The sequence below is a fragment of the Cricetulus griseus genome, chromosome 3 (genome assembly GCF_003668045.3).
Source record: "Cricetulus griseus strain 17A/GY chromosome 3, alternate assembly CriGri-PICRH-1.0, whole genome shotgun sequence".
In the NCBI taxonomy this organism is placed as follows: domain Eukaryota; kingdom Metazoa; phylum Chordata; class Mammalia; order Rodentia; family Cricetidae; genus Cricetulus; species Cricetulus griseus.
In genome coordinates, this window is record NC_048596.1 from 277,877,015 (window position 1) to 277,897,608 (window position 20,594).

At 44.4% G+C, this 20,594-nt stretch overlaps 1 protein-coding gene across 5 annotated transcripts in view; it reads left to right on the forward strand.

Annotated features, from left to right (window-relative positions):
* The window catches only part of Ntrk2 (neurotrophic receptor tyrosine kinase 2), a 327,293-nt gene that overhangs the window by 47,361 nt on the left and 259,338 nt on the right, over positions 1-20,594 (forward strand). For 4 of the 5 annotated variants that reach the window (XM_035441549.1, XM_035441550.1, XM_035441552.1 and 1 more), the window contains exons 6-9: positions 3,438-3,574; positions 4,846-4,978; positions 5,864-6,169; positions 18,015-18,050. In XM_035441549.1, the coding sequence (XP_035297440.1) occupies positions 3,438-3,574; positions 4,846-4,978; positions 5,864-6,169; positions 18,015-18,050 (612 nt within the window). Of the gene's footprint in view, positions 1-3,437; positions 3,575-4,845; positions 4,979-5,863; positions 6,170-6,782; positions 6,791-18,014; positions 18,051-20,594 lie in introns of all 5 variants that reach the window. The other variant, XM_035441551.1, reaches the window with a different exon arrangement.

Sequence of the window (20,594 nt, forward strand, 5' to 3'; positions counted from 1 at the left end):
GCAGCTCTGGTGGCAATGTACTGTAGTGGTGAAGACCTTTATTTTGGGGTCAAATCTCAGTCTACATTGAGTTGAGCAGCTGTGAAAGACTTTCATAATACTCTCAGACATCATTAATTAAACAAGCGCAAAGTATTTGTCTTCAGGGTTAGGTCTAAGGATTCAGTAAGATACCACACTGGATGAGAGTGTCAACTTGTTACTATTGCTATTGCTGGGAATAAGCATCCTCGGGGCTGTTAGTCTTCTAATCTGAGGTTTAAAAAAAAAGACTGAGCTGGATTTTATGGGAATAATTAAGATTATGATGTAACTTATCCTACAGAACCCATTTTAACACTTCTCTGCTCCGAACATCTAAAATAACAGATACACTTACAAAGGGGGAGCAGACATCCCAAAGCATTGTAGTTGGGGCACCAAAAAGGATGCCTTGAAACTCCCTAGTTAGGATGGGGCTCTCAGAGGACATAACATCTTTAGAACAAGTCTGGCTCCCAAGGTCACTCTAGAGTCACTTAAACAAATATGTAAACACAAGGAAAATGGAGCCAACAAAACACCAGAAGGTGTTAGCTGGGAAAGCAAAGGGATGTGAAGGAACTGTCAGAATGTTGGTCACCAAGTGGTCCACAGAGAAAACCAAGGAAAAATGTGACTTTGCATGAGTGAGAGTGTGGTGATATACTATTTATGAATTATTAAAGCTTGCCTGAGAATTCAAAAAGCAAAGTCAGCCTCAAGCTATAGAGATCAGGCAGTGGTGGTGCACACCTATAATCCTAGGACTCAGGATTAAGAGGGAGAGGGATCTCTGTGAGTCCAAGGCCACCCAGAGATACATGAGATTGATCCAGTCCTAATGAGAAACAGCTCACACAAAGGTAATCTCAGCACCTGGGATCACATGCCTTTAATCCTAGCATTAGGGAGATATATAAGACCGGAGCAAGGTCTCAGTATCAGGTATTCATTCTCCAGCCAGAGTAAGGATAGGAAGACATTGAAGTCTCAGGGTTCTCTAGCCACACTGAAGTGTAGGGAGAGTTCCCACATACTTGTAGTGTTGACCACACCTGTTTGGGTGTGGTCACAGGTACATAGAAAGATGGGATGAAAGAGCTGGGAAGGAGGCGCTCAACCTTTTTTGGGGGTTCTGGTAGGGTCTCGAAAGGCTGCCAAGACTAACCTGGGTTTTCGGTGTAAGTAATCTTCCACAATAAAATACTAATATTATTCTTATTACGTATCCTGTTATATTTCCCATACACTGAAGAGATGTTACAGTCTGAGGTTTGGTGGAGCCAGAATCACCTTTCATTCTGAGGTAGAGTAAGAGCTAGTGACCAGCTGCTTTGCTTTTCTGATCTTCAGCTTGAAGCTTGAACCCCAATATCAGTCTCTGGGTCTTTTAGTTATTCATGCAGCATGTGGGTGACACTGTCATAAGCCTGCTTTATATTGATAGTCAACATGCTCTTTGCTCTATATGGTCCAGATGACATGACCCTCTTTCCTCGGGGGAAAATTGGAGATGCATTCTCTAAAGAATAAAGATTCTGAGAGGCTCCAGGTAGATCTGAGGCTATGGCATTCATAGAAAACATGATGGGTTTACATATTGATTTTTTTATATTTATAGACTTTCCCTCATGGAAGCAGGGCATTGGGACAATGTCCAATAAACCTTCCATTGGGCTGAGTGATTGGAATGGTCTCTTCCTCAAACTGATGTGATGGTAACTGGATAGATTCTATGGGTTTTAGACAGCTCAGCTCTCAGTAAGGTTGACATGTCATGATAGAATTTACGTCCCCAGTAGATAAGGTGACTGCAGCATGTGGAGTGATGCAAAGACGGAGCTGTGCCGAGCCTGGCAGAGTGGGCATGTGGGAAAGGCTTGCGCACAGATGGGAGCCGACTCTGGCTCTCTCCTGGCAGGAGATCAGTAGGTGATTCCACAACCGAAAAACCAACAAATAGGAGTGGAAGCATAATATCCGGGGAGGAGGTCAATAGCAAAGAAGAAACGCAAATAGCTGAAACGGGTGCTTCTGGGAGCTTGTGATGCCATGCGGCGGGGGCGGGGGGGGGGGGTCTGACGACGACTCTTCACACAGGAGCTTCAGTGTCTGTAATAGCAAGTCTCATGTGATTACAGACTTTCAAGTGACAAGACTACACACTAGGCTAAAACTAAAGAAAGCATGTGCTTTTAAGAAGTTACCCAGACCACACCACTAACTTTAATGGTAGTCTGTCTGGACCTGCTGCCTAATTCACGTAGTCCATGTGAATGAAACTGAATATCTCAGGCCTGTTTTTGTTGTCTGTGCTTTCTCTTAACCATTGTTGTGTGCTTCATTGCTTTGTGAAACTCGGGATAGCCTGGACCTTTGAAACCACCAAGAGATGTCACATTCCTCTCTGTTGGATGCCTATGGAAGGTTCCAGAAGTCCCTGAGAGCCAAATTGTATCAGGGTGTCCTCTCCCCGGGGTCAAAACACTACGAGACACCGTGTATAAATATTGTGTGATGTGATGTCAATCCCGAAGAACAGTGGCTCAACCAGTGAGGGTTGGTTAATAATGAAGAGCTTGTGTATGAAACTCGGCAGTCTGGTTGCGGGCAAGCGAGTGGTTTAATTGTAATTTATGAGTCATTGCTGATGAGCTGCCTTTTCTGACCTCCATGCTGATTCTTATACCATGACCCATCACTGTCCCCTGAGACGTGGCTACTGCGGTGAACACAGTCCCTCCAAATAGTCCTCATATCAAGTTGGGAGTGGGGGGGGGGGCGCTGCTTTGATTGGCAGTTCCAACACACTGTTAGTCCTCCAAGCCCTGCTTTGGGAAAAGGTACTGTGATTTTTGGCAGGGAAAGGCAGTGTGCACACCTGGGAGGAGAGGTGCCTGAAGAAGTGGAAACAGCAGGAACTTAAATAAAAACTGTCTAGCTCTTGGAATATGAAGTACAAAAACCACACCACTGAAAAGCTAAAAAAAAAAGTGCAATATTCATAATTTCCCCTAACAACAAATACATTTTTAAAGTTTTTAAATTTTAAGATATTAAGAATTTTTCACTGTGATAAGGATTCATATAACTCGTCGTCAATAGTCTGAACAGGACGGTCACTTTAATTCACAATAATTAATTCTAACTTGGCTTTGAGAATTCTAACATGGTCTTAGTTTGAGTTTCACCCTTGAGAAATGCTTTCAAACTAGTTTTCCTTGACTGTCTAATTCTCCCAAACTCTAGGTCTGATGGTATGTTTCTAGACTAAAATGAGTTACTGAAAAAAAAAAAAAAGAAAGAAAAAACCCCAAAAACAAAAAAGTGGGCTTCTGTGAACACATGGGTGTGCCCTGCCATTTGATTCTGGCTGTAACGGTGTGTGTGTTTCCCTGTGTTTTCCTCTTTTGTAGGTCTGCCATCCGCACGTCTGGCTGCCCCTAACCTCACCGTGGAGGAAGGAAATTCGGTCACACTTTCCTGCAGTGTGGCGGGTGATCCACTCCCCACGCTGTACTGGGATGTTGGGAATTTGGTTTCCAAACACATGGTAAGGCTTGCGTTTACGTCTGTCTTCTAGTATGATAGTAGGGAGAGCGCACTAGGCACACTGATGGCCACTCTCTTGGATTCCTTTTTGTTGCTGTGATTTAAAAAAGGCCCAGAAAAGAGCGTCTTAAAGGAAAAGGGTTCATTGGGTGCCAGTTCAGGTTACAGTCCATCATAGCTGGGAAGTCATAGCCTCAGGAGCTTGAAGGAGCCGGTCATGTTAAGTTCACAATCAAGAGCAGGGACAGGGACCCAATGCATGTGTGCAGCAACTCAGTTTTTCCATCAGTTCAGAATCAAAATAGTTTCACCTGAATCACCCACTGTAGTTAATCTGGTAGGAAAATCTCTCACAGCCTCACCTAACCCCAACAGTTCTTCATTGAGATTCCTTCCCAAGTGATCCTGAACTGTCAAGTTGCTGATTTTTACCAACCATCAGAACCACCCAATATTTTATAGGCCCAGATGTAGAATATTTTTTGTTTTGTTTTAGGTTTTTTTGAGATAGGGTTTCTCTGTGTAACCTTGGAGCCTGTCCTGGAACTTGCTCTATAGACCAGGCTGGCCTCGAACTCACAGAGATCTGCCTGCCTCTGCCTCCCAATAAAATGAATTTTAAATGTCATTTATTTTCTATTTATCCTTAATTAGATAAGGCTAATCCAAGATTACATTTTAGTTATCTGTCCATATTAGACTGGAGGAGAGTCTTAATACATCCTGTGCCATTCTTAGCCAGGAAGTGACAGCGATGTAGTGTTTGCCCTTGGAAGAAGGTAGGTAAGAATCCAGGGATTCAGTCAAACAGACACTGAGCAACTGAACCCAGAGCCAGCAAATAACTTACGCTTACTCAAGTCTGAAACCTGTAAGAAAATGTGTGTGTGTGTGTGTGTGTGTGTGTGTGTGTGTGTGTGTGTGTACATGTGTGTAAGAGAGTGTGTAAATATGCATATGTGTGTGTATATATGTGTAAGTTTGTGTGTAAGTGTGTGTATGTGTATAAGTGTGTGTGTAAGAGAGTATGTAAGTGTATGTATATATGTGTATGTGTGTGTGGTGTGTGTGTATGATGTGTATAAGCGTGTGCTTGTATGTGTGCATAAGTGTGTGTGTAAGAGAATGTGTGTATGTATAAGTGTGTGTGTGTGTGTGTGTGTGTGTGTGTGTGTGTGTGTGTGTGTGTGTGTGTGCCCCATTTCAGGAAGAAAAGTTGACACTTTGGGATTGAGTCTAATCAAGGTGTTTTTTGTCTTAATTTCTTTGTAGAATGAAACGAGCCACACACAGGGCTCCTTAAGGATAACGAACATTTCGTCTGATGACAGTGGGAAGCAAATCTCTTGTGTGGCAGAAAACCTCGTAGGAGAAGATGAAGATTCTGTGAACCTCACTGTGCATTGTACGTAGTGAGTAAGAGTAGTGTGTGTTTCCCTCGGTAGTGACCGTGGGCGTCCTGCCTTCGCCATCGGGGAAGTCTGTGGACTGCTTAAGTTAGTGACCTCAGAGTATATTTCAGGCTTTTGTGTGTGCTTCACTAAGAAATGTCAGCCCCTGGTTCCCATCCTGAGGAGTCTGTGTAAGGAGACCACTTGCTGGAGCTTAATTCCCCAAAGCATAAGGTGCTGCACACATTTCAAGTCAGATAATTGCCAGGCTGTTTTTCAAGCTCAAATTAGACCTCAGACATTTCAGGAATTAAAATGTGGACATTTAGAAACTAGTAAAATTGGACCACACTGTGATTCAGCACATCTAAAAGTATATTTGCTATTCAGCAGCAAGAGAAGTTTTAAGGTTCTCACACTTCGTGCTGACCAATCAGTGACAACAGCAATATTCATTGTGGATGAGTAGAGTCCATTTTACTGTGTGATCCATCTGATCAGAGACTCAGGGACCATTTCCAAAGTTAGCAATTCTTATAGCAATTTTAATTATTTAAGGAAGAATTTCTAATGAAAAGTGTCTCATTATTTATGATGAATCCATATACCATTAAGATGTGTGTGTGTGTGCTTGCACAAAGCCAAAGTAGAACACTTCCTACCATAGAGTCTTGCTGTGTTGTGTAAGTCATATGAGCAGAGAGGGGTAAGTTGCTTCCTGAAGCTCCTGGAAGGGAGTCGAATCAGTCAGATGATACAGAATGATTGACCTAGGTTACGGATTGTGGGTTTCCTTAAATTAAATAATGGTTAAATAAACACCCTTCTTAATAACCCAGAACTCAGTGGGAAGAACCCCAAGCTTTCTGGTGCTATTAACTCTTTCTCTTTTCCTTTAGTTGCACCGACCATCACATTTCTCGAATCTCCAACCTCAGACCACCACTGGTGCATTCCATTCACCGTGAGGGGCAACCCCAAGCCCACGCTCCAGTGGTTCTATAATGGGGCAATATTGAACGAATCCAAATACATCTGTACTAAAATTCACGTTACCAATCACACGGAGTACCATGGCTGCCTCCAGCTGGATAATCCCACCCATATGAATAATGGAGACTACACTCTGATGGCCAAGAACGAGTACGGGAAGGATGAGAGACAGGTCTCTGCTCACTTCATGGGCCGACCTGGAATTGAGTATGGTGAGTACCTGGAGGTTTTGCACCTGGGGAAAGGGTAGAGTGGTTCAATAAGGCACTGGACTTGAAAGCCACCTGGCCTGGTTTTAATGTAGCCAGCATTGGTGACACAGCAGATCTGCTCCTCAGCAAGTGTGGAGTGTAGACAGCTAAGAAGTTGAAGACCTTGTTGAGATGGCTCCTCTTACAGTCTAAAGTGATTGACAGGGCGAAGCTGTGTCAAGGAAGGGGACCACTGTGACCCCCAGAAGGTAGGGGATGGACAAGCCTGGGCAGTGATCAGCTCCACACAGCATTCCTGGCAGAGAGAGCGTTGGTAGGTCATGAGAAGATTATTCTTACCATCACGTCCATGTTTGATGAGATCTCTCGTCAAGTGCTGAGTCCCATGGAAAACCAAGAGCAGAGGAATTGGCTGGCTCACAAAATATTCAAGATTTACTTCTGACCCTTGTATCCATTTGGGGTCAGAATCCCACCTTCAGATTTGTGGCCAGAAACCAATACTGTGTATCTTGCTTACCTGGCTATGGTGTGCCATCTTTTTATCAGAGGAGGAGATGGCCCTGCTTGACCATCAGCAAAGCTTCTGTCAGCTAGGGCTCCAGTGATGGAGTGACAATTGTCACACTTTGCCACTTCAGAAAAGTGTCTTGTCCTCTCTGTCTTGTTGCTCAGGCGATTGGTCCATTGTAGGGCTAGCCTGCTTTGTGATGTTAAGACCTGCCTGTGAATAGAACTCTTCGCTACAGTAGCAGTGAGTTAGTCTAAGTCACATTGGTGATGTGGCTGAGTGAAATGGAAAGAGAACGGTGGACTCTGAAGCAGTGGACTGTCTGGACAGCTTTCACCCGTGGGGCTCGCAGGGCAGTGTTGTGGGCAAAGGTGATCCATGCAAAACTACCTTCATTCCTGCAAAGTGAATTTGTCCAGCAATAAACAGGAGTGTAGTCGGGCTCTTTCTGTCAGAACCTCCCCTTTCCTTGGTATTTTCTCAACAACTTCTAAACATACAGGCTTCCTGAGCGTGTTCGAAATGTAACTTGAATTATGTCGGTTTGATTTACCAAAAGCCCTGCAGGAGGACATAAAACAAGAGGTGCTGGGAAGCACCACCCAGACACCCCTGGTTATTGTAGTCATTCCCATTAAATCTTCCTCTTAATTGAGAGTTGAGCTGCTTGCCTGTGTTGGCTGTGGTAAGTCCCTAGATGGGCGAGCTGCTTTCTGTGTCTTTTGGGAGCAACAGCTTCGGAACAAAGCCAGACACTCCGACTTGGGACTGCGGCTTCATATTTGTTCTTCAGTAAAATTTTTATTTGTGAGTAATTTTAGATTTATAGAAAAGCTGTAGACAGTCAGAGAGTTTCTGGAAACTTCTGCCCAGGCTTGCCAATGTTGACATCTTCTGTTATTGTGGTCCTTCTGACACGCAAAGTATGAACCGTCACTGGTGTGTTATAATTCACCCAGCTTTAGGCTGTGTTTGGATTTTGCCATCAACAGCTTTTTGAAGCTCTTTGGGATGAAACTTGACTCATGTGAAGGCCCAGAGCTTGAAAGTTATATAAAGCCAGTCTATGTCCTTTGAAATTCACACACTGAAGGGCCAGTTTTAGCTGTGTTTTCCTTTGAACATTCTCTGTGGTGCTAATATTTGGTGGGACTAAATGTCTTTTACCCATGTGGCCTCATTTTTAATGTATCAGTTGTTAGTGTTGTTTTCTGGCTTGGTCATTACTTGGGGGGGGGGAGTCGGGGGTCGTCTCTCAATTATTTAAAAAACATTTATTTAAAAAATTCAACTAAATTTTTATTTATTTATTTATTTATTTAGTGTGTGTGTGTGTGTGTGTGTGTGTGTGTGTGTGTGTGTGTATGTACAACTCATAAGAGTCAGTTCTTTTTTTCCACCACTTGGACCCTGGGGTCATCAGACTAATCAGGTGCCCAGGCCCTAAATTAAGTAGAATTTTGTAAAGTTGTTCTTCCTCTGCCTCATTCCTGGTACTCACCTACTCATTTTTACTATGTCTTTAAAATAAACATATGGGGCAGAGAGGATGGCTCAGGAGGGTAAGCACACTTGCTGAGAAAGCGGGGCAGACTGGGTTCAAATGTCCAGCATCCGTGCAAGAGCTAGACAATGGCGGCCTCTTGTGCTTGTGCCCCGAGTGCTGGGAAACTGAGGCAGGTGGGTCCTGAGAGCCTGTGGGCCAAGCCACCTAACTGAAAAGGGGAGGTTCAGACTTGGTGAAGGACCCTGTTTCAAGACATAGGGTGGAGAGCGAGCGGGAGAGACGCCTGGAGTCCTCTTCCGGCACCTGCATGCATTCATACAAGGAGCACAGACCTACAAACATGGAGCGTGTGCATAGATGGGCATGCTCACACAATAAAAAGGGACAGCAAGAGAACTGTTAATATCTGCTTGGAGAAAAGACTCATTTATTTCTGTCTCTGTTTATTCAAAGGCCAGCAATCAAGGAATAACAAATGAAAGAGAAAATTATGGGGACTTGGTCTTGGGTGACAGTAGATATGGAAGACCCTGGTGGGCCATAAACCACTGTGACTAATTGGAGGTTGTCCTCAGTCAGCTGTGGGATGGAGTCTTGCTGGGTATTTATGAGATTCGCAGTCATAGCGTTCACATAACAACCTTCCTTAGAATCAAGTCCATTCTTTTCCAACCCCCTTAAAATTAAAAACAACAACAACAACAACAACAACAACAACAAAACAGATAGAGAGAAGAAACATAGCCATCATATCCCCGGTGGTGCATTCCACACCAAGGACAACAGAAGGTCAAGTCTGACTTTTTATTCCTTCAGCATTTCTGCTGTCATCAAGTAGTGATTTGTGGCCGTTAGCTCTCACAAATCTTTGTGGTGAGAATTAGTCTAGTTTCCCTGGTGGTATTTTTGATGCTTATAAAGGGATGGGGGGAAGAAAGTCTGACCTATAGTATGAACAGCACTAGTTCATTGTGATATCAGGTGCCTTTCCACACAAAGCCACAAGAGTGAGTACAGCAGTTTGGCTATCCTTGGGGGGGCGGGGGGCGGACGGGACGGGGACACAGTGTGTCCCTTACTCATCTTAGCTTTCTAATTAATAGTTGCTCTGTTTTAAGAGACAGAGAATGAATAATATGGAAAGAAATCAAAATATAAACAAAACCAAAAATTCTCTACATCAAAAATTTGCAAAGTTTGAGTTAGATGGCCTAGGCTAGGCTGAGTTATTAATTTTTTTAATCACTATTTCTGGATAGGTGAAGACATTGCCTGGTGTCAGACATTGTGCTTTCACTTTGGAGGAGGGAAGGGTGTCTAGAGGAGCAGCTGGGTTGCTCAGGCCCAGGGTGCTGTGTGTAAGATCCGAGTGGTGTGAGGTTGGCACCAGAGAGACCCAAAAATGCAAGGTCTCCATAAAATGTCTTTGGACCATAGTACCTGACTACAGGGACCCTCCCAGGGTGATGTATGGAGTGGCAGGTGCCATCTGGTCTATAGGTGTCCACAAGACCCAGGTCCTTTGCCAGATGTTAGCTACTGAAAACCTTGGCTAGTTCATGAAAGACAGAAGGAACTTTTGCTAGGTTCCAGGCATTGCAGTTGGCCATTTTGGGTCCTGCCTTTAAGAACTGAACCTGGCTCCGGCTGTTTTGGCCAGTGTTCAGAGCAGAAGAGGCAGCTTTCAGCTGCTGAATGGAACTGAGAGAGCTACAGTGTTTGCCTGTCTAGTGCACTGAGGAGCACAGCTTGTTGAAATTGTGGAAATTTTATTTTATCTTTGGTTTTCATTGTCCCTGTAAAATCAGCTTCCAGGAGCAGTTGTCCTTGGCTCCAGCATGATGGTCGGCTGGAGACTTTCAAGCAGTACTTTTGTTTTACTTCAGTTTAGTGTGTGTTCCGGAGGCTTGACCCTAGCTTTTCTGGCTTAGTAGTTCTCAGGTGAGCCTTTGGCATCTCCCTTTTTAGGATATTCAGGGAGTACCCAAGGGTGAGTACCCGCTCCTGAGGAGTAACAGATAGTCTTTCAGTTGTTCTGGGCCACAGAAGGAATCCCTGTTAAGAAACAGTTTGTCCTGGTCTGGAAAAACGGTTCAGCAGTTAAGAGCACTGGCTGCCACACCAGAAGACATGGGATCTATTCCCAGCACCCACATGGTGGGTCACAACTGCCAGTAACTCCAGTTCTAGGGGATCCTGTGCCCTTTTCTGGTCTTTGTGAGCATCAAGCATGCACATGGCAGACAGACATGCAGGCAAATTACCCATACACATAAAATAAACATAAATTTAAAAATAGTTTATCACATTGGAGATAAAAATTAAGTCTGGGTTTGATATCTTTCCCACGTTCCCCTCCTTCTTGCCCACGTTCAGCTGGGTATTAGACCTAGAATTTACTGAGACTTTAGCCCCCTTGTTTCCTAGGTGATGGAGTGATATGGAGGAGGACAGTTGCTTGGAGCCCTTCAGACTTAGGAATGTTCTATGGTATCAGTGGACTTTCTTCCCTGGAAGACTTTGTGTGTTCTTGTGAAGACAGGAGCAAACACATCTCTACTTTAGCTAGCAGGACTAACTCCCTTTCTATGAGGACTTTAGTGTCATTGGGGTCCTTCTGTATTTTCAGGGAGTCTAGGACATGAGAGTGCCACAGAGACTTAATCCCTTGTTGGTGCCATATGGCCCCAGGGGAATACCCCAGATTCCTTGACCTGACTCTTTGAGGGGTACAGGTTGAAACAAATGCTATCCACACACCATGGCTGTCATCAGGCCTGGTCATCTGAGCCTGCCACTTCCAAGGAGCACAATGGATGCCCTCAGAATGGTTCTGTTGGGGACTACCGAGTGAGAGCAGCTCACAGCACTTCCTGAAGAACGCTTAGTAGGTCCTTGTTCTCCCCCTGGGACTACTTATCGCCAGGGGATGAACTAGATGACATGGGTACAGTTTTTAAACCAGTTTTTTTGTTTTGTTTTGTTTTTTTGTGAATTCTGCCTCTGAGTGCCTTCCATTCCCTTCTGTGCCGTTACTTTTAAAGCCTGGAGGCTGTCATCCCATTGCCTTGTACTGGGATCTGGGCAAGTTCAAACAATGTGTCAGCTCTCTCTGGATGTCTGAGAAACAATGCAGATACAATGACTTCTTAGGACTGTGGTGGCAGCGTAGTGTAGGATTCAGCCACTCTTTTTTTGGTGGCACGGTGGGTTGGTGTTCTAGACAGGGTTTCTCTGTGGCTTTGGAGGCTATCCTGGAACTTACTCTGTAGACCAGGCTGGTCTTGAACTCACAGAGATCCTCCTGCCTCTGCCTCCTGAGTGCTGGGATTAAAGGCTTATGCCACCACTGCCCAGCCAGCTACTCTTCTCAGTAAAAGAGAAGTAAAAGGGCTGATCCTGTCTGCACAAGCTTTTAAAACCAGTCAGTGGAAGAGTGTGCTCAAACCACCAGTCAGTAAAAGAGTGTGCTCAAACCACCAGTCAGTGGTTAAGTCAAAGCACCAACCTTTGTTTCCTGCCCCAGCTTCTCTCCATGGATGCCTTCCTCCTGGCTCTAACCAATGGACTTCTGCATCCCATGACTATCCCTACCCCAGTACTAGGCAGGACCTGGCTGGAGACATGCAGGAAGTGTAGGCGATGAGAACAAGGGAAATTTGTGACTACTTCTCTCTGGCGAAAGCCACTGATCTGAGAACAGTAAGGGGGTTGGTGGGACCTCTGAGATAGGATTTGAACCTCTGACCAACTCCTGTTCCTGACATCTCTGTAGATGATTTCTTCAGACCTGGCGTCTGAATTTGGAATCTTAAGCTTACTTAGTTTGTACTCTGCAAAAAGGGTGCTTGTGTTTTGTGGTAATATATTGTTTATGATTTATTAAAGCTACTGGAGATCAAAATATCAAAACAGCCATACTAGTCAGCCATAGAAGCCAGGCAGTGGTGGCACACAACTTTAATTCCAGGACTCAGGAGACAAAGGCAGTTAGATCTCTGTGAGTTCAAGGCCATCCAGGGCTACAATAGATTGAATCAGTTTAAAAGAGTAACAGCTCAAGCCTTTAATTCCAGGACTCACGAAAGGTATAGAAGACAGGAACAGGGTCTCAGAGCTGGCATTCATTTTCCAGCCACATTGAGGATAAGAAGGCATTGATTCTCCAGCCATGATAAGGAGAGACAGCAGTCAGAGGCTTGGTGAAAGCTTGTGCAGACAGGATCAGCCCTTTCAGCCTGAGGTGGAGGCAAGAGCTAGTGGCCAGTTGCTTTGCTTCTCTGGTCTTCAGCTTGAAACTTGAACCCCAATATCAGTCCCTGGGTCTTTTATTTCTCCTGTTACAGCATTTATCATTTGATTTTTAACCCCAGATCTGAGCCAGAATTGACCAGTTATATAGTGTGTTTTGTTTTGTTTTGTTTTTCACACAGGGTGTGATTTTCTTTCTATCAGCAGGGAGAGGTTTTAGTAGCTACTTAGAGGGCAACTGTGGGGACAAGCATGCCTGAGAGGTCTGGTGCTGCACCAAACAGCCAACAGCTTGTCCCTCCTTTCAGCTGGGCACTGAGCTTATAAAGTAGAGGCTCGTGCTTCTCTGCTGGCACAATCGGGGAAAACTCTGCCCTCAAATTCTTTTATTGCACACTGGGTTCTTCCCCCCTCTATATCCAGAGGCTTGGGCTCAATGGGACTCTGCCACGTCTTCGCCTCTGGATTCCACCCTTTAAGAAGAACGTATAGTCAATGTTTACTTCTTAGAAAGGGTGGGTGAGGGCGAACTTCTGCTAATGTCCGAGGTCACTCCCTTTCTGTATTCCTTTTTGGAATGGGACATAGATCTATGTCACTTAAGTGGAACCAACATCACATTTTTATAACTTATTTTTCCTTTTAGCTGTGGCCAGAGGCACTTTGCTCTCAGTATTTAGGTATCTAGCTATTGCTTTGTTTTATTGGAAAATTGTTAGGTATGATGCCCACTGGGACCTTTTGACTCCAGTAAAACATTGCAAGGTATAAACTTTCCCAAACTTTACTCTGTGCTCCAGACCCTTGGGGACCCTGCTGAACTGCAGATATGAGTGAGGGGACACGGAGAGGGGCCCACGATTCTGCTTGCTAATGAGGTCCTGATGTTGCTGGTTCATAGACCACTCCTGGAGTAGTGATATTTCATAAGGGTCTGTTGAAGGAGCTATTCCAGCATCCTTAGAAAATTTCATTGATTCATCCAGGATAGCAAATTGTAATAGTGATTAAAATGATGTCCTCCATTTGGTTTGGCAGTGAGCAGGATGAACTCAATGGACAGTCATGGAGGCTTTAGCAGAGGAAGGCAGGTGGGGACCAGGTGGATCCAGACACATGCTCTACAGCATGGGGTTAGCCGAGGCGCCTCTTTGACTCTGCTGTATCCCATTTAGCTTACAGGCCTGAAATAAAGACTCCTCTCAGGTGAACTCATCCCTCTGTCATTGGAATTCAATCCTACATACAGAAAAAAATCTCTTCGTGAGCTGGCAAATGTGTGTGGAGACAGAGTAGAGGTTAGGAGTAACAAGGGTTTCTTTCTAGGGAAGCCTTGAAACAAAAATTAATAGAAAAATAACTCACTTTTCACCACAAGGAAGGAATTTGGACTGTTGTGGGTAGCTTCCGATCAGATAGTGCAAATTCCAGGAGCACCAAAGGTCAGGTATTTCTAATGTGTGAGCACACTGATTGAGGGAACGTCATCCCGTCCGTGTCATCACAAAGAAATATCATCAGCTCATCAGAGCACGAGATGATAATGCTCTTGTTTCGAAGCTTGCAATTCTCTGTCCCACTCATTCAGGAAGAACATCTCAGCCAGAATGCTCAGTCACACAGCAGTGGGAGTTAGCGACTCCTGCTCCTAATTCAGAAGCAGTCATCTCCTAGGCAAAGCGTGCTTCAGGGACAAACCGTAAATAAATATCGGAAGTGTTCCCCACAGTTCCTTCCAGTGCTGTTTTGTCGAGATTCATGAGGCAGGGTGAACTGGCACTCTCTCCACAGCACTTAGAAGGCCCCAAAACGGCAGATGAGGTCTGCTGTGTCTAGGTCCAGGAACACGATGCATACGCACCTATCTCTCCAAGTTAGGAAGAGTAGAGGGGGGCAGAGGCAGGAGGATCTCTGTGAGTTTGAGGCCAGCCTGGTTTACAGAGCGAGTTCCAGGACCACAAAGCTCCCGTTGTTTCCTTAGGCCATTAATCAGGACCTACTTCTTGTCTTGGGGCTGAAAGCACAGAGCCCCACATACTTTCCTGCCAGAAGAAACCAAGAATATGGTTTAGGCACAAAAACATGATAGCCATGGTCATTAAGAGTCACCCTTACAGTTCTTTGCATCTCCAGAGTTCTACGGTTAATTGACTACACCTGTAGAGGCTCCTGAGCGCTTCCCGAAGCCATGCTGTCACCCTCCCTCATCCCGTGGGAGACCCCATTCTGACAGGAAAGCAGAGATTCAGTGCTCTCAGCGAATTGGTGACTGAGAAAGAAATAAACCCTTCCTGTTGTCAGACTCCGGGATCAGGCTCCTCTGAGGAGGGGGCAGCCTGTCCAGCATAGGCTGCTGTTCGAAAGTTGGAAACGCGGCTGATTCAAAGCAAGGACTGCCCACTAGAAAAGACACATGTTTGTGCTTCCTGTCACAAGGGTCCTTTGAAATATTTTCAAAGGCCACAGAATCTGCCAAATAAAATTGAAGGCAAAGACTTGTCTGAGGAACATGTGAGGGGCTGGAGAGACGGCTTGGCGGGTGACCGCATGGGCAGCTCTTGCAGAGGACCCAGTTTCAGTTCTCAGCACCAGTATCAGTCTCTGGGTCTTTCATTTTCATGCAACACAAGATACACACCGTCAGAGCTCCAGAGTAAACTGGAAATACCCGTGCCTCTGGAAGATGGTACTCAGGGCATGAGCCTTGCAAATGGTGTGTATCACCACTGCTTGATCTCTGTAGCTTGAGGCTGACTTTGCTTTCTGAATCCTTAGGCAAGCTTTAATAAATCATAAATAAGATATCACTACACTGTGGCCTTAATATAGTCAAGTTCTTCTCCCTGTGGAAGTCAGTCTGCTCTGGACTGTTGATGTCTTCCCATAACTTCTGAAAGCAGTCCCTCAGGTCAAAGCAAGCATGCCCACAGCACCTGAAGATGCTCTCTAGAAACCAGGGTATCAGTTTATCCCTGGTCCCCAGTTTCTCTTTGCTGTGACACTGGCATCCGACCATGATGCCATTGGAGTGGCCGTGGAAGGATGAAACCCATGCTATGTGTGCATAACTGCAGTTGTGGGATGAAGTCCTGGATTCCGTATGTTCATGACGGATCTCAGAGCGCATGTGGTGCCCACATCGGGTAATTTCCCACTTGATGGGCTGGATAGACCGGGATATATTGGAAGAAGCCGCGCGCTGCTTCTCCAGCCCCATGGCAAGGATGCTCCTTTTCATCTGTCATTCATTCTTTCTGGTGGAAATGTTTTTTCGTGTTCATCTTGCCTCACCTGTCTTTCTGTGCTCAGTGTCTGCAGCAGTCCTCAACTTTGCTGTCGCACCGTATGTAACACTGTACAATGAGCATTGCTTAGATTTCAGTAAAAGGAATCACTAGAAAATAGACTTTAAGATGGTAGAGTATACCCGGGAATGGTGGTACACGCCTTTAATCCTAGCACCCACGAGGTGGAGGCAGGTGGATCTCTGTGAGTTCAAGGACAGCCTGATCTTCCTAGCAAGTTCCAGGCTAGCCAGAGTCACACAGTGACACTCTATCTCATAAGAAGGCAAAAAAAAGGGGGGCAGGGGAGGATATACTTTCAAAATTTGTCCATTGCCAGAAGTGTGAGGAGGAATTGCTATCTGATTTCCAAGTGTAGCCCATGTGCCTGGCCTGAGTCTCTGTAGGAGCCACTTCTGTACCGTGGAATGTGACTCATTAGGTCTGGTTACACATACTGTGGTAGGAACAACAACTAAGTGGTGATTGTTGCTCCTGCACTACCTCATTGTCAGGCCCATCTCTCCCCCTCAACTTTATGACTGACTGAAGAAGGGCAGTGACAGTTCTCATGTGGGCAAAGGAAGTTGAAAAACATTTTTTGTTTTCAGCAAGTTTGGATGTAGCCCGATTGCTTTGCGGTTGATCTTGGTAGCAAGGACATGATGCAGGGATGAGTCTGGAAAATGCCTAGTCTTCTAGTTGTGTTCTAACCCGTTTATTTTTGATCCTACATGGCATCCTACTTTTCCAATATCTGAAATCTGCTTTGTTGAATTTCTGTCATGTTCTTGGATCTTCCTAGGGGCTTTGTGTGTTTGGTGGTGCCCTGTGTGTGAGGGGTGTTAGTGGTGCCCCACATGTGGGGAGTGTTTGGTGTAGGGGCTGAAATAGTAGCGGGAAGGATGACTTGCTCCCTTGGAGCTGTGAAACTTTCCCCCAGGAGACAAAACCATCGCCGTGGAGGACAGCATTTAGTGTGGGGTGTCTTACAAATGACATCAGGAGCTCTGGGGCTCCTCACTGCTTAATTCACCAAATGATCCCCGGACTTCCTGCAGGGCAGCCCACAAGTCAGCCCCTTTACATGCTGTTGCAATTCTAAGGACAGATATTTTGATAGTATATTTCAAAAATGATTTTGGCAGTGGTAAACACCATCAACATGTAACTGAAATTTTCTTGAGTGATCCATTTTGTATAAATAACACAGTATGGTCACGGGTGGCTGCAGGTTGTATAGTGTGCATTTTGGGGTGATGCTGTTCACATAGACTCAGTGACAGGTGGATAGCAAGTGAGGACTGCCCGGTCATAGGCAATCTCCTTGAATTGCAGCACATGGCCGTCCATGTCACTGTTCCTCTGGAAAAGCAGAGATCCTTTTATGAAGCATGTTGCAATTCTAATTTGACCACAGGGCTGTTTTCACTTGTTTATTTGTTTAGGGTAACCTTAGTTATTATTCGCCGGGAATTCAAGAGCTGAAAACTGTCTCAGTGCTGTTTTTCTGCTAGGGGCTCAGAAGTGAAATGAAAACTGAATTCACTTTATAGCCAGAAGTTTTGCTGTTGAGGGGGGAAAGACTAAAAGTGTCAGGAGGTAATGAATTTCGCATTCACTTAAGGGTTAGGATGGAGTGTATTTCCAAGCTCATTTCCTACAGATCCAGGTAGTTGTACTCACAGATAATCTGATCAAGTTGGTGATTTTACAGCAGTGTAAATGAGGAATTTATTATACGTTTGTATTTATCTCTGGTAGAAAATTTATTTATGACCTCATTCTCGTCAATGACTTTAGTAGGGAAAAATGTATTTTATGTCTCTGTGTTGTTAGGACAAAGAAACTCTAGGGTAGAAAAACAAAAGTGCTTGCACGAGGCTCATAGCATGGACCTGGGTGTAAGTGGTTATGGGATACATAACCTGACGGTAAAACCCTCAAATATCAGAGAATAATAAAAGTGCTTTGAAAATTACCATCTTTGAAATAAAACCATGGGAACTATGGTTAACATAGCCAACTGTATAATGGAAACAGTACAGGATAAATGGCCAAAATGAACTAATTTTGTCCAAGCTGATTTTTTTGGTATGGAATTGGAGGAAGGAGGGGAGAGCTTTATCTGCAGGGAGGTTAGAACCTCACCCTTATGGACTTGTCCTTCGAGACAATCTATCTGGCTATAAAAATTTCAGGGTATATGTAACATATATTAGTTGGTAGAGCTAAGCGGTTTTCAACTCTAAAATGTGTACTTACAACCCTTTCATGTGTTTTGCTTTCCAGACCCAAACCCAAATTATCCTGAAGACCTCTATGAAGGTAGCTATCATGTTTCTTCACTCTGTGTTTTTTTTTTCAGAATGTTTGTGTATAATGTAATAAATCAGCTAGAAGAAGACCTGTAAGCTGAGTTAAATACACATTTTTAAGTGCTATGTGGGCCAAAATAACATCTCAAGTATCACCCAGTATTGATGGCTCTTTTCCCTTGATATTTACAGTGCCTGTAAATAGCACTCTCTCTCTCAGGCTCTCTTCTTGGAAGTAGTAAATCCATTCTGCTCTTACAGACATCTTGTTTCCGTAATTGGGAACTAATTACCTGTTTAAAAGCCATGACAACCAAAGAAAGGGAGGTGGATCACCTTCAGGCCATGACAGGAAACACATATGAAATTGTTCCTTGTGTAGTGCAGAGGCCGCTCATGGACAGAGCTTCAGAGGGCTGGCCCGGAGCAGCTCGGCCAGCCACTGAGGGTGTCATGAAGACTCACGGTTCCTACTGCACATGCTACCATCCACTCATCAGCTTTGCTGGGGACTGGTTCCCTCTGTGGTGTGAGCTCACACTGAGGATGGACTGACCCAGTCATGGTCCATCTAACCTTTCTTGCTGAGAAGCAGGGTTACATAGTAATGACTTACTGACCCCATCCCTGGAACACAGGCCAATTTCCCTGGGGGTGGAGGGGCCTAAAACCTAAAATAAGTGAAGTCCTTTTAGGAACATGGAAGAGGAGGGACCCCAAAGCCACATTAGTGATGCTGTGGTGCTCATCTTTACTCTGCTTGTTGACTAAATGCCAAGGATGCATTGATGGGCACAAAAACTCTTTAGTGCAGACCTCCAAACTACCACTGTGATCACGAAGCCACAGAATCTAGGAAAGTGACAGGCTTCGTTTCAAGCTTGGGACTAAAACTGAAAATGATTAAAATTAGATTAGTTAGAATGTTATATTTTCACAAGTTATTTGTTCTTTAATTTCCCACCCACATGCACATGTTATGTGGCATTCCTGTTTGCTTGGGTCTGTAGCATGCCCTTCCCCAACCATGATCATCTCTGGTGTGCACTGTTCAAGGAGCATCTCCCTTGGATAAGCTATAGGCTACCCTGTGCTGCCTACATGTGTATTTAACTCCAGCTAATTTTAACTGGGAATTTCTCTGTGTCTGCATGCTAATCTATATTGCATCTGAGTTGTGGCTTGGCTGACTTTTGTGCAGGTGATTTGAATATGTATTTTTATTCGACCTGCTGGGACTTTAACATGGCTCAGATTATCCCATGCAGCATGAAGTTTGAATGGTGATTTTTACATTTTAAAATCATGTTTTGAGTTTCTTCTCAGTAACTTCAAAACATTAAAAATGTCATCTTTCCAGTGACCTCAGCCCCCACTTTGAGCCTTTTGGCTAAGATGTCATGGTTTTAAACTAGAGACATTTAAAATGGTCTAAAGTTTGCCTGGCTACTTGGCTATACTACAAAGAAAAATTAGTAAATAAATGATGTCTGCTTATGTTTGAAATCAGTGAGTTTTAAGATATTCCAAATAAACATTGTTAAAATTTGGGTTTTGGCATTAAGAACACAACAACAAACAAAGAAAATAAGTGCTTTTTTCCTGTTATTTTTTTCACTTGCATTCAAAGGAACATGCTGTTAATAAAAATGTAATTTGAATTGTTTGCCCTAAAGCCAGCATAATGATCCTACCAAGGGGAGTGTGGCTGGGGCTCAGTTAATGAAGTGGCTTTTGCCCAATAAAAAGGAGGGGCACTCTTCTAGTTAGATCTGCAACGCAGACACTTCCAGGCAACATTGTCTGCAGTCAGTTTGCTGGCAATTTTCTGTGATCAGTAATATGAAGAATAAATCAGTCACCTTATCCATGCAAACTAACACTGGCCTAGAACATGCCAACTGACTTTGAGATTTATGGCATCGAAGACATATCTGTACAACTAGTTACTATGCTGGCCTATTCAATGGAATATTGGTGTGTCTGAGCTTTTCTGAAAATTCCACAGTGACGCTCACACCAGGCTGCATCGTAAGGCCTTGTCCTACTTTCTAATGGGATGCTCCTGCCCAAATACCAGTGATTTCTTGTGATCTGGGTCACCATGTGGCTCCAACTCCCTAAGCCTCACCATTCCACTCTCAGGCTGACATTTCTCAGTGTTAGAACTGGAGGCCAGATCTGTCCTCCAAAGAGTTCATGTGAAAAATACCCATGGTCCCCATTCTTGGTTGTTTTAAAGATGGCATCAATAAGGAGATGCTTCCTTCAGAGCAAGGGAGAAATCTTTTTTTTTTTAAGGTTTATTTACTTATTATGTACACAGTGTTCTGCCTGCATGCATGTCTGCAGGCCAGAAGAGGACACCAGTTCTCATTATAGATGGTCGTGAGCCACCATGTGGTTGCTGGGAATTGAACTCAGGACCTCTGGAAGAGTCCTAAGTGCTCTTAACCTCTGAGCCGTCTCTCCAGCCCCGCAAAGGAGAAATCTTAAAGCAGGTCTAGGAGGACCAGCAGATCCTTGATGGAGAGGTGGAAACTGGATGCTATGT